Genomic DNA, 19,613 nt, shown 5'->3' with positions numbered 1-19,613 from the left:
TTTTTGATGTGGATCACAAAACAAAAATGTGCAATATTACTCCCTAAAAACATGACATGAAGTTTCTTCCACTCTCCACAAACTTTCCTCCAAAGACACATCTGACTGCCTACCCACGAACAAAACCGACCCCTTCTTACATCTGAGCAAGTCATTCATGTTCATTTAAATTCCATTTAACTTCTTTGAAATGCGTAACATAGATAATGGGTTGTTTGCTATTAGCTTGTGTCTGATAAGTTCAATCAAAGAGCTAATGAGGACATAAAAGAACGATGGATCTTTTTTCTAATTAATTCAGTTCAACAACGAGTTCAACATATATCGAAGGATTAAATTTAACTGGTAAGAGAAGGCCGGCTCAAGACTAGTGGATCCATGTGTAAACATCACAATTCACTATTGTGCACTCTGTAGCTATAATATTGTTCTTGTAGGAGATCAGAAATCATGGAGCAATCGGCTCATTAGCAAACTAAACAGATGTATCTAACTATAAAGCAAGGAATCTCTGTCTGTCTGTCCCTCGGTGTGTTATTTGTATATCTCGAGAGGAGTGCAGCGTCGAATGTGGTGCAATTTGACCAGATGGTGGCGCTATAACAAGGAACTTTACATTTTGGCCTGTAACTTTTGAACCGTAAGTCTCAGAAACAAAATCTTTTCCCCCTGGAGTCCAGACGAAACTATCAGTATAAACCATGCCCATTTGCGTCTATACTGATTTTCTGCCATTTTGAATTTGTCCAAATCTGATTTTTTTTGCTACTCTTTCCGCAAATTTTGAACAATTGTCACCAAATTTGGTACAGAACATCTCTGTTTTGTTTTTTGTTTTTTTTACAGGTTGTTGATGTTCCATACAGTTTTGCTATATTATATTATATTATATTATTATATTATATTATATTTGCAATATTGCCACTCAAATACTATGGGCAGGACTTATATTACAAAAAAAGACCATATCTCCTGAACGCGTTGTGCTATTGCAACCACATTTGGTGGACATATGTACATAGGATGTCTGAGTGACCGTGGCAAAGTTGGTGCCATTTGGCCGATAGGTGGCGCTGTAGCAGCATCATCTAACTATAAAGGAAGGAATCTCTGTCTGTCTGTGTATGTACAGTATGATTGCCCTTCGCATATCTCGAGAACCGTTCATCCAATCAACTTCACATTTGGCGGGTACAAGCAGCCATACTGTGGTTTTCTCAACAACGCTGCATGCAGAACTTCTGGGGGCCAAGCAATCTGCCCGTTCTGGATGGGCACTGCACTAGTTCTCTATAAATATGCATATATTCTCTTTTCCCACTTTGTAGACACACACACGGACACTGTGTCCAATAATGTGTGGGAGGGTGCTGGTCGTTTGTTAGTCTGGTGTCTGGTCTGATGCTGACATTTAGCTCTGCATAATATAACAAACGAAGCTAATCATTTATTCGTGGACAGCAGCAGGAACACGGAGAGGTGTGTTGTTAGAGCTTTTCACAGACTCACAGAGTGCAACTATAACTCATGATGCTACTTGTTTCTCTCAGATCAGATCCAACACATACATGTATACATACCACAGCAGAAACACATCTAGTGATCTAGTGCATCCTCTCCTCTCTGTGACTGCATATAAATGAGATATTTATTCATGGGAACAGACCAAGCGGACACACTGTTTTGAATGTATCAACCAAATGACCACAGCATGACAACCAATATTATATGAGATTCATTTATTAGTCTGGTAATCAGTTTGATCTGATGCTGGCATTTACTGTCATGACAACACTCAATAAACTAACAACAGGAACAGAGTGAACCACAACAGCACAACAAAGATGCTTTCATCCAGATAACAAATGATATATTGGATATTTTCCCACAGTAGCGAATATCTGCTTTAACTTAATATGTAAACAAGCAGTCAACACTTGTCTAGTCTACAATCTTTAATGTCCGTACACCATCTCTGTTTCTCCTACACAGTAATTGAAATGGTCATGCAGTAAGGGAAACTGAAAATTAGTTTTCTAGATCTGGATTCAGGCGTTTTTCTGGTGAGTCCCAAACTGAAGAGTGTTTTTTGTAATGAAACTGGGCCCCAGGTGACAAACCAAGTAGTAGAAGAACATGAGCCAATGAGCTTGAAAATTAAAAAGTCAGCTACTGTATCGTGAAACTAAATGTTGGACAGAATCTAAAAGAACAAGCAGAGATTGATTATATATAATTAATGTGTTTACCACTTTTCATGGCGATCCATATAATGGTTGTGGAGGCATTTCAGTCATATATCTTGATCCTCCAGGCACCATGAATGTTTGTACGTTTCATGGTAATGCATCCAATAGTTGTTTAGATATTTCAGTCTGGACCAAAGTGGTGGGCTGACCAACAGACTGACATCACCACACTTAAAGGACCACTGTGTAACAATTAGTGGGATCTATTGGCAGAAATTAAATATAATATTAATAAGTATGTTTTCATTAGTGTATAATTCACCTGAAAATAAGAATCGCTGTGTTTTCGTTACCTTAGAATGAGCTGTTTGTATCTACATAGGGAGCGGGTCCTCTTCACGGAGCCCGCCATGTAACGTTACGTTCAGTAAAAGTTCTTGTTTTTGCCACTGACAGCCTCAGATTGTTATTATAAGTGTCTGACAACATTATGGAAAGGACACTACAGAGAAATAAAACAACCTTTCGCTTGATCCGGTCTGTTTGTTATTGTGTCCAAGTCCCACTTAAGGAGAAGTCTCATTGTGACATCTGATTATCCGTATACTTTGGCTCAAATAAATACGGACAGCGATCGAATTCAAAGACCTCATCAATATTGTTGAAATCATCTAGATATTCAGCCATGACATTGAAAATCTCTTAGATAACACTAAGCTACGTTTTCTGTACTCCAACATAACAAACTCTGAAGACGTTTCCACCATGGATGTATTCCACTATTCCACCATTGTCGTCCGGCAACACGTCACCTCGACAGATTTTAGAACGAGACTTCTCCTTGAGCGAGACTTTTTTCATAATGTCAGACACTTATAATAATAACAATCAGAGCCTGTCATGGCAAAAACACACACTTTTAGTGGACGTAAATTACAATGCCAGCTTGCCCCAATAAGATTACATTGCAGCCCATTTAGCAGCTGCCATCTACAGCACTCTCCCTTAATACAGGACCAGTTTCAGAAATTATTGTTGCTATTAGTCAGTTTGACACAAAAACATGGAAAATAGGGTCCAGGTTGAATAATACAGAAGTTACCCTTTAAAGCCAAAAGAAAAGAAGCATAATCTCGACTAGCAGAGCTCCTTGTGTCAAATGGACTTCAAGAAAGGAAGCAGTTCTGATGGCAGGAGGATGAAGGCTAATTGTAACTGTAGTTATATGAGAAACAGCTCAAATTAACTATTATCTTTGTAGGTTTGATCTATAAATAAAATATATGAAATTGAAAATGATAAATAGTGCAAGATAAAGGACAGTGTGTCATTTTAAACAAATGTTTTACAGTTAATCAAACTTTTTAACACAGACAATACTGTTCATCTGTCTTTGTTGCACACTTGTTAAAGTGTTGTTTTTGGTTTTGTTCATTTGTTTTATGACATGTTGCTGTGCTTTGTACTTCTGGGCCACCAGAGTAAATACCTCCTGCTGTATTATTCCAGTTACCTCTGAGAGTTCTACTCAGTTGATCTGAAATCTCTCTAACAACATCTCTGGTGTAAAATACTTACGGGGAAATACTGTGTTGCTATGACTGCAACGGCAAAATTGTTGTCTCTGAGGTCATGGCAAAACAGTCTCCACAAACAATTACTCTAAAATGCTGTGACAACTACTTTTATTCATTATATTAGAAATGTTACAGTTGAGTGAGCCTCTCTGTCTCTCTCTGCTCCTCCTGAAGCCATTGAAAGCATCGTTTTTTAAGGCAACCAAAAAACAATGAAATAAAACAGGAAAGTGCTCTGAAGTCACAAATTCCCCACACAGTTTGCAATATAATCTACTGCTGTATATTGCTGTGTACTCGTCAGTGGGTCTCATTTGGCTGCATGCCATTATGATAGTTTCATGTGTGATAATTTGCATCAGTGCAGGATGCGTCTTTATAGCATCACTGTAATTAAATATAAATTTAGCTTTGTTTTATGAAATCTATACAAACTCACACTTTTGCCGCTGAAGCTTATTTTTTAGGTTGATGTATTCCTGCTCGGAGGTGGATTGCACAATGTAGAATTCCATTAAAATTTAATCTCTGGGTTGTTATCACATAACAGTTTTATAAATTGGATCTCATTTTCAGCGTCACGTAGCTGGGTGCAGCGACTGTGAAGCAGAACAGTGATTACATGGGTCATAGTATCATGGTACACAGCAACAGTTGGTGAATACTGAAGCAGCAAAGCTGTAGCGTTGGAGATATTGGTAGTGAAGAAGAAAGGCCTGTGACCTTGCCAGTTCAAGTTTGATGAATGAACTGAATAACACATTCCCCTCCTTTAATAACTTCGGTCCAGATGCCCTTGAATAATGCCGTCACCTTCCACCTCCTCTGGTGGAGCTGCTCAGTGACCGATGACCCATGGTTGTGATGGTGAACGAATGTGAACTATATGCTTTAATACATTGTCTTCCCAGAAAAAGAAACAACTAACATCCTCAAAAATAGAAAAATTGAATAATTACCATCGATCTGGTTCGATTTATTGATTCCATGATCAACGATCCAATGTCATTGATGCGAAGTGAAAACATCAATACTTATCCTCATCTTTAAGATACGCCTCCTTCCTACAGAGCTCAGTAATAAAATTGTCAAATCATATTTTAGTTGCGTTTTGTGAGTTGATATAAATGAAACTGATTGTGCATGTGCATATGATACCTTCTCATATCGATCGCAGGCCCCTGAATTGAATAAATAGAAATCGTATCGTGGCAGACTTTGTGATATCAGCAAATATCGTATCATTGTCCAAAGATTCAATATGATATCGCAATGTGATGAAACTTAGCATTTTTTCTGCAATAGAAAGTTGCAAAGTGACATGCAACAAAGGTCGAACCAGATGCATCAACTTTCCCAGAAAGCTCCACGAAATTAGATTGAAAAGGGTAGCTAACACGGGGCAGCATGGATAAAGAGTCAGAGTCATTAAAGTAACATAAATACTATCTAAGGTAGGAAGCAGTGTGAAATACCATGCACCACAGAAAAGTCATTGGCTTGAGAACATTTGGAAATACTAGTTGGTGGAAACACATGATTCACATTTTCCTTTTCCAGCTTGTTGGGAAAAATCTGCAACATTTGGATGAATTATATCAATAAAATAAATGAAAACTAGCAGCTGTAAACTGACTGTACAAGACACGTCTCCCTTCAACCTGATCTAGTTGTAACACCTGAACATGCACCGTGATTGAGAGCTCATGGAAAATAGTTAGCGAGCGAGCAGAGTCTAAATATCTCCAAGTAATGGATAAGTGGCACAAACCTACACAGTGCATCTGAAATCACATACTTCCTACTAATATGTGTACAATCGTTCAACATACTTTTGTGTGAATAAACAGTAGTGTGTATCCTTTCGAAAGCACTGAACTGTTATTTACATCGTCACTTCCTGAGAGCCTCAGACCTCGTAACCCATGACAACCTCATGTGACCAAAACAAGGATTTGTGAGATTCAAAGTCTGAACTAGCTCCAGCGCCCCCGCGACCCCGAATGGGATCAGCGGTTACGGATAATGAATAAATGAATATATTACGCCTAGCAAAGTGAAATCTTATACTTAGACTTAAACTGAAGAGTCATTGATGTTACAGAGCTGTCTGTCAACGTCTGTAATGAACTACTACTGCATTGTATTGTGGGATATTTATGCCACCGTAGTGTCCAGCGTTGCATACTGTAATATTACACCGGAAATAGTATGCAATTCATGTACTGTTGGTTGTAGGTTTCGGACATACAAAAAAATCTCACATACTGTTTTAGCGTACTAAATAGCATGTTAGTGTGGAATTTCAGATACAACCACAGCTTTTGATCTATGTTTGTTAATCTAAAGTGTGGAGTGATTCATGCAGCGCGTGACCTAAAGTGGTCATTATTTCATAATGGAAAAGAAACTTCAACATGTAAAGGTTAACTATGTGGGAATCTGATGTATTGCCAGCCCTGAATCCAGTCTGAACACGATACCTGACTGCTCCTTTTTGTAATCAATGTGATGACACTCTAATCAACTCATTACTTATTAATTCCTCCTCCCTGCACCATAGCTGTGTAGGTGTCACTGCGCAGGTGGGCCCCCTGACGCTGCTCTGCTTCATTCCATCACTGGCTTTGTGGGTGATTACACTTAAATCTGCATATATGAGGTGCTTTCACCTGTGTTCAAATGTGAGGTTAATTAAATCCGATATGAAGGTCATCTACCACTTCCAGACTTTACATATTGGAAATTGTAGACCTTCTAGTACACCATAGGCATTTTTCACAAAACACATCTTGACATGTAACTGTAGGAAACGCCTATGTGTAAATAATCAAATGAATGATGGCTGGATTCCATTTAGCTGCTTCAGTTTCAGGTCCTGGTATTGTGCATGCTGGCTCACTGGGACACTTGAATAGATCAGAGCCACCGTTGATGTTATTAGTAACACCTTTTTTTTTTTTCCTAATGTGACAAGTTAAAATCTGCTGTGAAAAAGGCCTGTTACTTTTTTTTAATTGGTAGCACATTTCTCAATACTGAGATGTGACTGAACTGTGGCTCAATTTTCATTGCTTTGACAATGCTTATTTTTTTAATATTAGTGTAGTGGCCATTTGTCAGAAAAATCTAAATCAAACTTAAATCAAATGACCACTGATGCACCATGGGTATGTGGTATACACAGGCAAATAAGACCATTGTGCATGCAAAGTTTCTACAAACAAACAAAGAAATAATGGCTATCGCTGCATCTATATATATACTAAACAAGAAAATAATTAAACTAAACAAATAACTAGCAAAAGAAAACACCATCAAACATCTGTTCATCTACATCCTGCTACATCTACTGTACATGGAGGAATTCTTTGCTTCATATGGGTGGAAGGTTTATGACCACCAGCCAAATGAACAGATGTCCCTCCTGGACGTGATGAATGCTGGCTGTGTGGACGTATCTGCAGAAGATTGCCAGATATAAATCAGGCATGCAAAAACATTCTTTTCCAGGCGATTTGTAAGAGAGGACATAAGGTTTGGATGAGAACTTGTGGCCAAATGCGGAGCACAGCCTTGACTCACGCTGTTGTGTTTCTAGCTATCATATATTTGTGGATATAGTTTTATATTGCATTACTGTAGGGTTGCAACTAACGATTATTTTCATTGTCGATCAGTCTATCGATTATTTTCTCAATTAATTGATTAGTTGTTTGGTCCATAAAATGGTGAAAAATGTTGATCAATGTTTCCCAAAGCCCAAGATGACGTCCTCAAATGTCTTGTTTTGTCCACAACTCAAAGATATTCAGTTTACTGCCATAGAGGAGTAAAGAAACCAGAAAATATTCACATTTAAGAAGCTGGAATCAGAGAATTTTGACTTTTATTCTTAAAAAAAGTACTCAAACCGATTAATCGATTATCAAAATAGAAAAAAGTCAATCGATTAATCGTTGCACCTGTACATTACTAGAATTACTTTAGTTTCATTTCATGCACTTAGAATTATTCAGTTAAAAAATGGCAAAACAATAACGAAGCATTTCTGATTACATATACTGGACGGTAGCACAATCCATGCAATAATCACTCAATACATATCACTTTTAGTTAAAGGAACATTATGATTTGTAAAATGAACAAATGACAACAAAACGTAGCCTCCAAACTGGCAACTGGCATCATCAGCCCTCAAAGGTGACAATGGATGATAGAAGGACTCTGGACTTTCATAAGATTTTATTTGACAAACAGGTAGAGTGTGATATCTGTGATTTGATATTGTTCACTTCCAGCTGGTTATGAGTTTCCTTTCGGCTCACAGAGAGCTGCTATTCAGTGGCAGCTCATGTGGGATCACTGTGTGTCTCCTGAGTGTTGTGGTGTTACTATTTGATTTGATTTGATTGCATTGTGCTGCATTGCAACATGCAGGGAGTAACATTATCTGATACATTAACTGAAATTGTCTGCTTTTAAACAAATAAAGCTGAAATATATTGGGTTTAGACGATCTAATATGTTATAATGCCATCGCATTATTTTATTTGTTCGGTTTATTTCTTTATGCTTTTTAGCATAGACAACACAATTAGGATTATACATAGCTAATAAGCATGCTGACCACTGTACAATCTATATGGTGATCTTTATTGAATCATTGAGAAGAAAAGAGGAGGAGAACAAAAGACTACAGGAGGTAAGAACACAAAAAATGTCAATGAGATAAGTAAAGAAAAAGGAAATTAGAGCAGAGGAATTTAAAAGGGCAAAAAAATTAGGAAATAGGACAATAGATAAGTGAAGAAAGAAAAAGAAGACGTGGGTAATGTTTACCATGAAATTGTGGCGTTGACATTTTTTCAGTCTTTTACACAACATTTTACCACATCGTGGATGACATTCATGTGATGTGGTTTTATATGATGTAAACAACAGCAATGCTTTCGCACACAGACACATATATGCATACACTGAGACAGAAATATCTGCTTCTGCATGCATGCGTATACATATAAGATGCCTTTGAGGTCATATTTTTTGTTTTGTTTTTCTGTGGATTTATGTGTTTCATGTGTCATTAAACAGCTTGTTGAGACAGGACTGAAAGGGACTCTAGTTGAAAGAGAAAATAAATAAGATTTAATCAGCTGAAAGCACGGCTTCACACTCCTTTCTGTTTCTCTTTAACACTTTGTCGAGTCTCTTCTTTTCATCTCCACCGCTCGCTCTATTTCTTGATTGAAGCTATAAACACATGAGGCTAATTTCCTGATTAAAGGCAGACATTCACCAAAAGATGCTGCTTTTTTTTATTACTCAATTTGCAGATAAACAGAATATGAGTCAGGGAAACAAAGATGTGAAGAGCAACAAGACCTTCCGGTCAAATATAATGATTGCCTGTTACAAAGGGAGTCTGTCCCTTAAATTCGTCTCACTGATAAACTTGTACACAGTTGGTTTGGAAAATATTTCTGTAATGCAGGGCCGCCTCAAGGTATAGGCCATTAAGGCGGTCGCCTAGGGCGCCACCTTCTGGGGTGGTTAAAAAAAAAATGTCGGTGGGCGCCCTTCCTCATTTTTTGCATTGAGGTAACAAATGAACAAATATAGAAAGAAAGAAAGAAAGAAATACACTTTTCACCCGAGTAACTCTCTATCTCACACTTTATCTTTCGCCCGGCCGCACTTATTTGTTACTAAAAGTGTGAATTGTTGTGAAACTGACTAAATACTTTTAAGCCAACAATATTAGGGCCCAATTGTTTATTTATATTATAATAAATACAGTTATTTATGAAAATAAAACTCACCTACGCCCTGCTCTAATGTGATTTTAGTTCATTAGCTAAAACTGTGTATTGTTTCTATTTTCATGCTCAAGAATGAACTTTCACGTTCAGTTTTTTCAGGGGTTTGGAGTAAAGTCTCCATTTATAATCTTGATGATTTCAGGCTCAAATCAAGAAAGACAACCCAACTTATATCATCTATGCTTTTTTGAACTTAATAAGTTAAATAAATGTCCAGAAAGAGAAAATAAAAGCTGTTTTTTCTGGAAGCTGAATAGCGAAAGTTGAAAAAAGTTTTGTCACCGTGGAGTTCGAGAAGTGTCTAAAGATCCAGTCTGATAAACTTCATTGAGTGCTTAATGAGCCACATGACTGTGTGCATATTAAATACCTTGATCATTAATATGTAGGAAGAGATCGAAAGGTCAATGTAGTCAGGCATCCGGGTGCTTTGTTAAATGTATGAGTCTACCAAAGACCAATTACCTCTCTGTCCTTTTCTCTCTTCCACTTGTCTATCTTTTCTTTCTTTCTTTCTTTCGATTTGGCTTTGACCTTTATAAGAAGTGGTGGTGAGTGAGGCAGGGAAACGTCTATAGGGCCTGTAACAAAGAATGAATGAGTCAGTGAAGTGACTGAGAATGTGTAAATACGCAGTAAACACCAGATTTTATTGACTGTCACCCTCAGCCTTCGCAGGGCTGCAGCTCCTTGATAAATGCATCACGGAGGTTCACAGCCAGCTCGTGGGTAGAGACTCATGCTGCTGTTTGACAAGATAACAGAGTTTCAGCAGCAGTGACCTGACAGCTCTGTAGCAAATTCAGCATTTCTTAATAACCTATATTGAATAATTGGCCTAATTTGGCTCATCTGAGACAAAGACAGACAACAATCTGATCATTAGTGTTTCTATGGCGTCCATGTTTGCACCATTATCATGTTCCACTGTTGTTCCAAGTCACTCTCAGTGCTGCCAGCTGAGTCAGAACAGTTACTCATCTCCTTCTCACAAGCCAAGTATCATATTATACAGTATGTATTATAAACCAATTTCCATACCGTTTTGCAGTTAGTATCCACGCAGCCTATTTGTTGTTTTTAGATTTACTTATCGCCAGGCCTAAATTCCCTTACAAAAAAGAAGTATACTTCAAGTTTATTTTATGAAGTAAACATAGGTATAGTTCAAGTATAATCCCAAATATACTTTGTGTAATAAGTATACTAATATCAATGTAGTAGTAATATACTTATAAGTGTACTACTTGAATACTTAATTGGCCCACTTTTTAGTTTACAAAAGTATGAACTATACTACAAGTAACTTATGCTGTTAGTTTACTAGTTGTATACTTGTAACCCACTTTTTAGTTTATGAAAGTACTCTTTAAAGTCTTTGTAAACTACTAGTTTAATAGTTTTTACTGCAAGTATACTTGTAAGTTTTCTTTATGTGAATTTATAGTACTTAGCCAAATATACTTGTATATACCAAGTATACTTGGACTTTTCTGTATACTTGCCAAGTACACTTAGACTTTTCTGTATACTTGTCGGTTTAAGCCAAGTATATTTAAGTATAATTTTGTTAAGTGTATCTCTGATAAGTACATAAAAAGTAAAGTGAAAGCATACTCTCTTATTTTACGTTTAAAGAAGTATACTAATAGCACACTTGAATGAACTTCTTTTTTGTAAAGGTTGTTTGTAAATTGAGACCTGGACACTAGACCTGTGTCCTTTTTTGGTGTAACGCTACTCTTTTACATTTTTGTAATAGCATGACGTGATTCTAGATGTGATACAGTTGTGTTATGTTTTGGACGATTGATACTCTGTGGTACAATGAGAGAACAGTTACAGTTCTCTGGCAAACGTCTAACACAGCTGTTCACAAGGAAATTACAACGGCTGAGTCACATTTCAGGAGTGTGGGAGCTGCTATCAGGGCCCGAATAACTGAGGAAACTGTAACTGAACTCCTAAACTGAACTGAATAGAAGTCTGATAGACCAGTCAGTCTGAGCATCACTCATGATTCATAAAGGTAGATTAAACACTTGAAATGTAAAATAAATAATGACACTAGCATAATTTCTTTCTCAATAATACGATGGACTGGTAAAGAAGCATAAAAGCGAAGCAAATCTTATATTACTGATCTGCCTGTTTGACTGACAGCTGGACCTGCAGGAGGAATAATTTCATTAAGAGTTATTGTTCCAGTAGACCTACTTCATTTTGTGTTGTTTATATCTGTTTACCAAAATGTTACAGATATTAGCTAACACTAAAGTACTATCTTCTTTATTTTTAGTCTGTCTTTCTTTCTCAGAACTCTTTTGCACACGTTTATATAACAGAGTGTAAACACACAGTACACAGTGGCAGGATGTGCACATACCACAAATATTCAGAAGAGTGCCATCTGTGACTTTGAAAGCTTCATTTTACTCTTCTTTTTTTAATTTGACTAACAGCTGAGGACGCAGACCAGATGCCAAAACTCTATACTGCTGTGGGAAAACACATTTTGATTTCAGCCAGACTGTACTGTAAGAGTAGATAGATGGAGGTGTGCAGTCTGTGCAGAATGAGCTGGTATGGAAGAATCTGTCATGTTGGCATGTGATGTTTACATGATGGTCGACTGGTGTCTGGTCTGTGTGGGCCCCCACTGGTATGTTATTGTCTGACCGACCACAGAGGACTTTAATCCTCACGTCTAAACTAACAACACCATGAATGGTATCTCTGGTATTTTTTAAAAAGCCTGGCTGGGACACAAAGGAACAAGCTATATATATATACTGTAGTAAAAAATAAAGTGTGCATAAATAGAATAAAATTAAATATTATAGTAAAGAAGGTTAAATAAATTGTAAATTAATCAATAATGATAATTTGTCTGTAAAATATCTATAATATTTGTATTATGGATTTATGGAAGAAAGCATTTTAAGAGAGTTAATCAGTACAACATGCACAGTTAGTTTAGAAGATAATCATCAAAACTGTAGAAGAATGAAGCTAAATGATACAGCACAAGTTGATGACCCAGGCTGCTTGGGTCAGGTTTGAGTACAGCATTTGTTTTGTTAAAGAGGACCAATTATGCTTTTGTGCTTTTTCCTTTAGTGTGTTATATATAGTTTTTTATGCATGTAAATTATCTGCAAAGTTACAAAGCCCAAAGTCCACGCCAAAGGGAGTTCCTCTCCCCCACAGAAACATTGCTCCTGAACTGCCTGAAACGCCTTGATTGAAGTCCCGCCTTTTCTTCCGTAACGCGGTGATGTCATCAAGTAACACACTTTACCTAGCGGCTAGTTTGGTATGCCCTCAAACAAATCTAGTTAGAGCGGAATAATTTGGTTTAGTTGACCAATCAGAGCAGACTGAGCTTTTCACAGCCGATATGAAAAAAATAAAAGCGTTTTTTGAACATGAAAGCATGTAAACAAAACCCAAAATACCCAAGTGCACCTGAAAATAAGCATAATAGGTCCTCTTTAAAGCAGGTTGACAGACATCCATCCATCCATTTGGGGACTGAGGGGAAAATAAAGAAAGAAAGGAAGAACACCTCAAAATGAAAATGAAATCTGTAACAAAGACTTAGATATGTATCCCATTTACTGAAAGTGTCGGTTAACCTTTCCTACCTTGTTTTACAGCATTTATCCTGTCAGATCTGATAGAGTATCCCCACTTTCTGGCTGCAGCGCTGACTGAAGCGAATATCATTCATAATGATAACAGTTTTGACATTTTAAAGTGTCAAAAGAAAGTGCAGCAGTCATTAATGTCATAAAGGCAGTCCAGTGTCTCGAAAGTTTCACTCATTGACTGTAGGTTTAACCTGGATCTCTGCTGCCATCTTCTGGTCAGTAACTGCAAATGCAAACTTGCACATCTGGTTTATTCTGGCCAAGGCAGGTGAGTAGGCATTCAGGTATAAGTAAGTAGTTTTACAAAATAAAACAGTCTTGGATTCCTGTTTCAATCCTTTAAAATTTTCACATTAAAACTGCAAAGTGAATGTCCACATAAACCTGATATAAACTGGCTAAAACCTCTGTGGAAATGGCCTAAAAAAAGTTATGTGAGATAATTCATTCATTGAAATTGTTGATTCCTCTGGTCTTGTTTCAATGTTTTGTTTCATGGCCAGTGGGTGGCAGCAAAGCTTTATCATGCAGAGGAACCGGGTCCATTGTGTGCCTCAGTTTCTGCCAGCAGCCTGTGTTGCCATGTCCGTTTATTATGATTTTCCATAAGTGTTGCTTGTTATTCTTACAGGCAGTATCCTTGGGCATGTTTGGAAAATTTGTAAAAAAATAAAATTAAAATTAAAAAAAGCATGTCCAATTCACTGTCTGCTACTTTCCTATTGCATAAAGCACATCAATTTGCCCATTCTCTTAGGTACAAATGAAGGTGTTTGAATAATTGCCAGCTAGGGTGACCAGGTGTCCCACTTTACGAGGGACTGCATAGCATTTTTATCCCTTGTCCCACGTCCCACATTTTGAGACAATGTCCCACATTTTCATTGGCTCTGGTTTTCAAAAGTCAAACCACTTCATGACAGATGTTTTTTAAATTCTGGCTTTCATCCAATGGCTGTGAAGAAAGCAGGGAAGGTTTGCTGTCAAACTGTGCACATGTGGGTCAAGTGCAGGTTGACCTTACACTGTCTTTGCTATGCTATGCCCAACGGGGGAAAATTGCCAGTCACTGCAAAGTCACAAGTTATGCAGATTTAGGTGGAATATGATGGAAACTACCACAAAGAAATGGAATAGCAGCTACAACAAAGACTGTGAAACTACTTATAAGTATTTATAAGCCGGTGGAAGGCCATTCTCAGAGTTTTTTGTGAACTTTGCCAGTCATTTTTCAATTTCAAGACATAAAGCCACACAGCTCGTGTGGATCGAAAGGAGATGTATCGATCTATGGATGCATTCGGGCAAAGAGATGTTACAAGATAAGGGGCAGAATAGAAATGTTTATCATTTAAGTTAGATAGACATCATATCGAAATTGTACACTACCTCTCAGCCCTGGTAAAGTGTCCCACATTGTCCTACACAAACATACTCTTTGTCCCACATTTGGTTTGTTGGGCTCTCATCACCCTATTGTCAGCCCATGTAGGCCTAGCAACATACATAATGAAGTCCATCTTCTTTTCTGGCACATTAAAAAAGCATTTCTGCGTTATATTTATTCTGTATTTACCTACACATATGTATACACTCTATTAATGTAGAAGCTAGAGAGTAAAAGAAAAACATTTTGTCCAAAGTGCTTACCCAATAGATAGATTGCGTTTGGGGCAGTGGAGCACAGACAGACTAATAGATTCACCCTGACTCATGTAATATAATGAGATTCATTTTAATATATAAATAAAAGTTTGATTAGTTGATGTATTTAAGGTTTTAAACCTGTATTGTTCCAAAGACAGAAGATGGTGAGAGTGTCTTTCCGGCTGAAGCGAGATATGTTTAAGTTATCATCTGTGTTGGAAAAAAGTTTGGACTCTCCCACAAAAATACTTTTTGGTAAATAAGGTCAAAGAAGTGTCTTTTAAAATCATTCATCGATGTTACCCACTTAGGTCCTTTTTTGCTAAATTCAAAATGATAGTGATTTCAGCTGTGCCTTGTGTGATTCCCATACTGAAACTATTCCCCATCTGTTCTGGAAATGTGCACACACCCGTAAACTGTGGCAAGATATTTATAGATTTATCTTGGAAAATATTATCTGTGACTTTGAACTTCTACTGGAAAATGTATTTTTTTGTTTTTTTAAGGTTCAACACAAGATATGAGAGAGAATAATTTCTGATAAATCTCATTATCATTGTTGCAAAGTTTTCCATTCATAAATGCAAATTTGAAAGAGTTAAACCTCATCTTAATGTCTTCAAGAAAGAAATGGAACTATATATTAAGACAATATCTTCTGCAAAAAAAAAAAAGCGTTTGTGCTCTCATTTTAATGTTTTTACTTAAGTTACTATTATTTATTTATTTATTTATTTATTTATATTAAACCCTGGCATGTTTTGTGTTTTATGTTACTTTGTTTATTAATTAATTAATTAATTTTATTTTGTATGTTTTTTTTGTTATCCCTTTATTTAATTTATATGTATTGTATTAGATATGTGTAAATTTTATTGTTCTTTTAATTGTTTACAAATTTAATATAAAGTTTATTGAAGAAAATAAATAAATAAAGATATCATCCATTGTTTGTCTCGTGATATCTGGCAGCCCAGTGACCAGCCAGTCCTTCTATGGATTGTTAGTCTCGCGATATCTGGCAGCCCCGTGAGCAGCCAGTCCTACTGGCGATTGTTTGTCTCGCGATATCTGGCAGCCCAGTGAGCAGCCAGTGTTGTGTCAGGCAGCCCGTCAGACTGGAGGTCTTCTGTCACCCGCGGAAATGTTCAAAACAGAGAAACTAAAGGCGCTGGTGAACGAGCGACTGAAAGCCGCCGCCGAGGAGATATTCAGCATCTTTGAAACAACTATTAAAGACTATGAGGAGATAGTTTTTCGGTCAAAACAGGAGGTCGACCAACAACAACAACAGAGAAGGCTGGCCGGTTGTCAAGGTAAGTGACCGTTAGGACCGTTAAACTGTAACGGTCTCTACTTTTTGTACTAAAATGTCCTAAAAACCTTATGTGTGCTGGGCCACTCCCTAAATACTCCTTACAGGAGACAACAAGTAGCGCCATTTTGCATCCCTGAAGGGGGAGGAGGATGCAAAATGGCTGTCACTGGCAAAATGTGCCGTACAACGGTTGCTAGGGACTAAATGCATGACGCGACGTGACGTGACGTGGGTCACACTCTGTCTGTGACCTCACCTCCACCTCTCCTGTCAGACAGTGTTGAGGGAGAAGAAAGAGGGATGTAACCAAAGGCCATTGTGAACAGTTCATTTGTTACTCTATTATCAAAAAGGGAAATCTTTCATTAGGAAGTGATCCTGTCTTAAGTCCATAATGTGCCTCATAACTAGTGCAAGTGATTATTAATACACAATATTTTGCCTGTGCTGCTCTCCTGCTCATTTATAATCAATGGTGAAATGTCACATTGACAGCTGTCAGACTCCACAACCAGCACTGCTCCCAGTAGATCACTTACACACCAAAAAACTGACAATAACCTGATATTTTCAGGTGGAATTTCATTCATTCATTCATTCATTCATTTCATTCATTCTCACTGTGCAATATGATTTTCCATTTGTGCAATTTTGTTAATAGTCTGTTTATTGTCAATACTGTATACACTGCTCCTATTTTTATAGTTCCTTCTATTTAAATGGTTCATATTTTGTTACACTTTGTTTAGCTCTTTTTTTACTGTGTTAGCTGATGCATCTTGTTTTTTGCATTATCCCCTTTGCTGCAGAGCTTAAATATATTGTCTTGTGTGTGATACTATCCAGCTCCCCTGCAGCTCTCTGTCCAGGAAGAGGACGCTTCCTCAGAGCAGGATCACTGTGAGAAGGAGACTGACCTGTGTGAGGATGACCAGGAGCCCCCGCAGATTAAAGAAGAGCAGGAGGAGGAAGCGTGGAGCGCTCATGCAGGTAAAAAGCAGAAGGAGGAAGCTGATATCAAAGACTCTCTGTTCAATATAATTTATGTGCAAAGGAATGACGATGGAAGACAGTTTCCACATCAAAACCAAGAAGTTGAAAATAAAGGAGACCACTTGCCCAGCAGCTCATGTGAACAGTTGAAATCAGAAGGCTGTGGTGCATCAGAGCCAACCAGTGACTGTCAGATGAGTGACGCTAGCGACGACGAATGGAGAGACAGCGGAGGATTTCACTCAGGTGTAAACACAGAGGAACAACAACAACAACAGCATGCTGGCGAGACAGCAGACAGGCCGTACACCTGCGGCGTTTGCAACAAGAACTTCAGGATCAAATCCATTCTGACTCGCCACATGAAGACACACACGGGAGAGAAACCTTACAGTTGCGGTGTTTGTGGTAAAAGCTTCATCCAGCGCTCCTATCTGCAGACTCACATGAACTCTCACTCCGGACAGAAACCGCACACGTGTAGCTTCTGCGGCAGAGGGTTCACACAGGTTGGAAACATGAACGCCCACATACGAATCCACACGGGAGAGAAACCTCACAGCTGTACTGACTGTGGTAAAAGTTTTAGAGAGAAAGCAGATCTCATCAAGCACATGATAATTCACACAGGTGAGAAACCTTATATTTGCACTGTGTGTCATGTGAAATTCAGCGCTCAGTCTAATTTAACGCGCCACATGAAGACTCATTCAGGGGACAGGCCGTACAGTTGCACTGACTGTGGGAAAAGATTCATTCGGCGCTCCCATTTAATTATTCATATGAAGACGCACACAGGAGAGAATCTCTAGACTGGAGAAATGATGGTGTTTATTTGATCATTTCCTGGATGAGGACTCACATTAGAGGAGTAAAATGTATAAAAAAAAACTTTGTACGGACAATTTTTTCTATGTTGTTGCTATATAGTTTTGTACTGTAAAGGATTCAGCAAGTTGTAATACGGCATGTTTCTTCAAGTGACAATCATTTGTGTTGAGTGCAGTCATCAAATTTAATTCATTTCTGTTGAACTTGTCAAACAAGGTACTCTGAAGAAATAAAGCAAAGGAGACATTTTTACCTTCTCCAAAATCATCAGTTGTCACTAAATCCCGTGAATACAATGTTTTTGTGTGTAGTCGATCATAAGCAAAGGAACTATGTGAATTATTGCTGCTGCTTTGAAAAAAAAATCCAGTACCAACAAAAGTCCATTAACCATCATGTCTTTGTTAAATAATTATTAACTGTGTCAATGATGGCCAAATAAGTTTTAAGAGGGGCCAGCTTTACAACATCATGTGTTTCCAAAGATAAAAGAAGCGTCTGACTGCTGTTCAACTGCAAATCAGATGGCTCACACATTAACTTTTATATCGATACAGACCATAAAAAGACAGGGTGAGCTTGAAATTTCTATCAGAGCTGTTGAACCTGAGTGGGAAAAGACCGACCGACCTACAGCACCCGAGATACTATTTTTCATTTTTTCTTTTTTCTTTATTTTTTTTGCTTAAAACAACCTGCCTGGAGAAATAGGGTTAGTAAACACTACATATTAAACCTAAACAACACAACACATACTTTTATGAAGATGCAATAACTTATATTGCTTATCGTGATGTAGTAGCATTACTTTTCTGCTATAATACTAGTATTAATGTCTCTGAGTATGTTTGGTTTATTCTCTTTTCTGTATACTACTTAATGTTCATTTCTGTACATTTTAATAGTGACGAACATAGTTGCATATTTAGTGAAACCTGAAGAAAAATAATGGCTATTTGTGGAGAGCTTCATAACATGTTTTAGATAACGTACAGCCTACCGGTAATCTCTGGCCAGACTGATGGTGCAATGGTAACATTTACAGTTGAGAAAGGAGCATCCAATCATGTCTATTGACCCTAATTCACAAAGGCAAATTAACTCTTAGTTGAGGGTCAGATTTAAAAAAAATAGACTCAGCTGCAAATTATTTAGGATATCATGCCTCAAAGATGATATGTTGCATGTTGTACTTGTACTTTACTTGAGTATTTAAATGTTTTGCTAATTTATAATTCTACTCCACTACATATCAGAGGCAAATATTTTACTTTTTACTCCACTACATTTGTCTGACATTAGTTACTTTGCAGATTCAGATTATTAATACAACATATAATCATCATCATTAATACATTATGATGATATATGTATTATTATGGATAAAGATAAAAAAAATCTTGTGAAATTCACAAGCTACCCAGCATTATATATATATAGTAAAAAATAAGAGCACCACCTTTACCAGCTATAACATTAAAGTAATGAACACATAATGCATCAATAATTATAGTCCAATAATGTAACATGCGCCTACGTTATTCAGAAACAGGCCATTCTGCATAATGAGTACTTTTACT

The 19,613-nt window shown here is 37.4% G+C and overlaps 1 protein-coding gene across 1 annotated transcript; it reads left to right on the top strand.

The window, feature by feature from the left end:
• The first annotated feature begins 15,965 nt into the window (after positions 1 to 15,965).
• LOC119499784 (zinc finger and SCAN domain-containing protein 2-like) lies at positions 15,966 to 18,300 on the top strand. The gene is made up of 2 exons (XM_037788967.1): positions 15,966 to 16,207; positions 17,056 to 18,300. Exons 1-2 carry the CDS (start codon positions 16,036 to 16,038, stop codon positions 18,012 to 18,014), a joined length of 1,131 nt encoding a protein of 376 aa, XP_037644895.1. The 5' UTR covers positions 15,966 to 16,035; the 3' UTR covers positions 18,015 to 18,300.
• The last annotated feature ends 1,313 nt before the right edge of the window (positions 18,301 to 19,613 follow it).

This window comes from Sebastes umbrosus, chromosome 2, assembly GCF_015220745.1.
Source record: "Sebastes umbrosus isolate fSebUmb1 chromosome 2, fSebUmb1.pri, whole genome shotgun sequence".
Lineage (NCBI taxonomy): Eukaryota > Metazoa > Chordata > Actinopteri > Perciformes > Sebastidae > Sebastes > Sebastes umbrosus.
The sequence above is the reverse complement of the archived record's forward strand: the minus strand, read 5'-3'. Positions and strand labels throughout refer to the sequence as shown.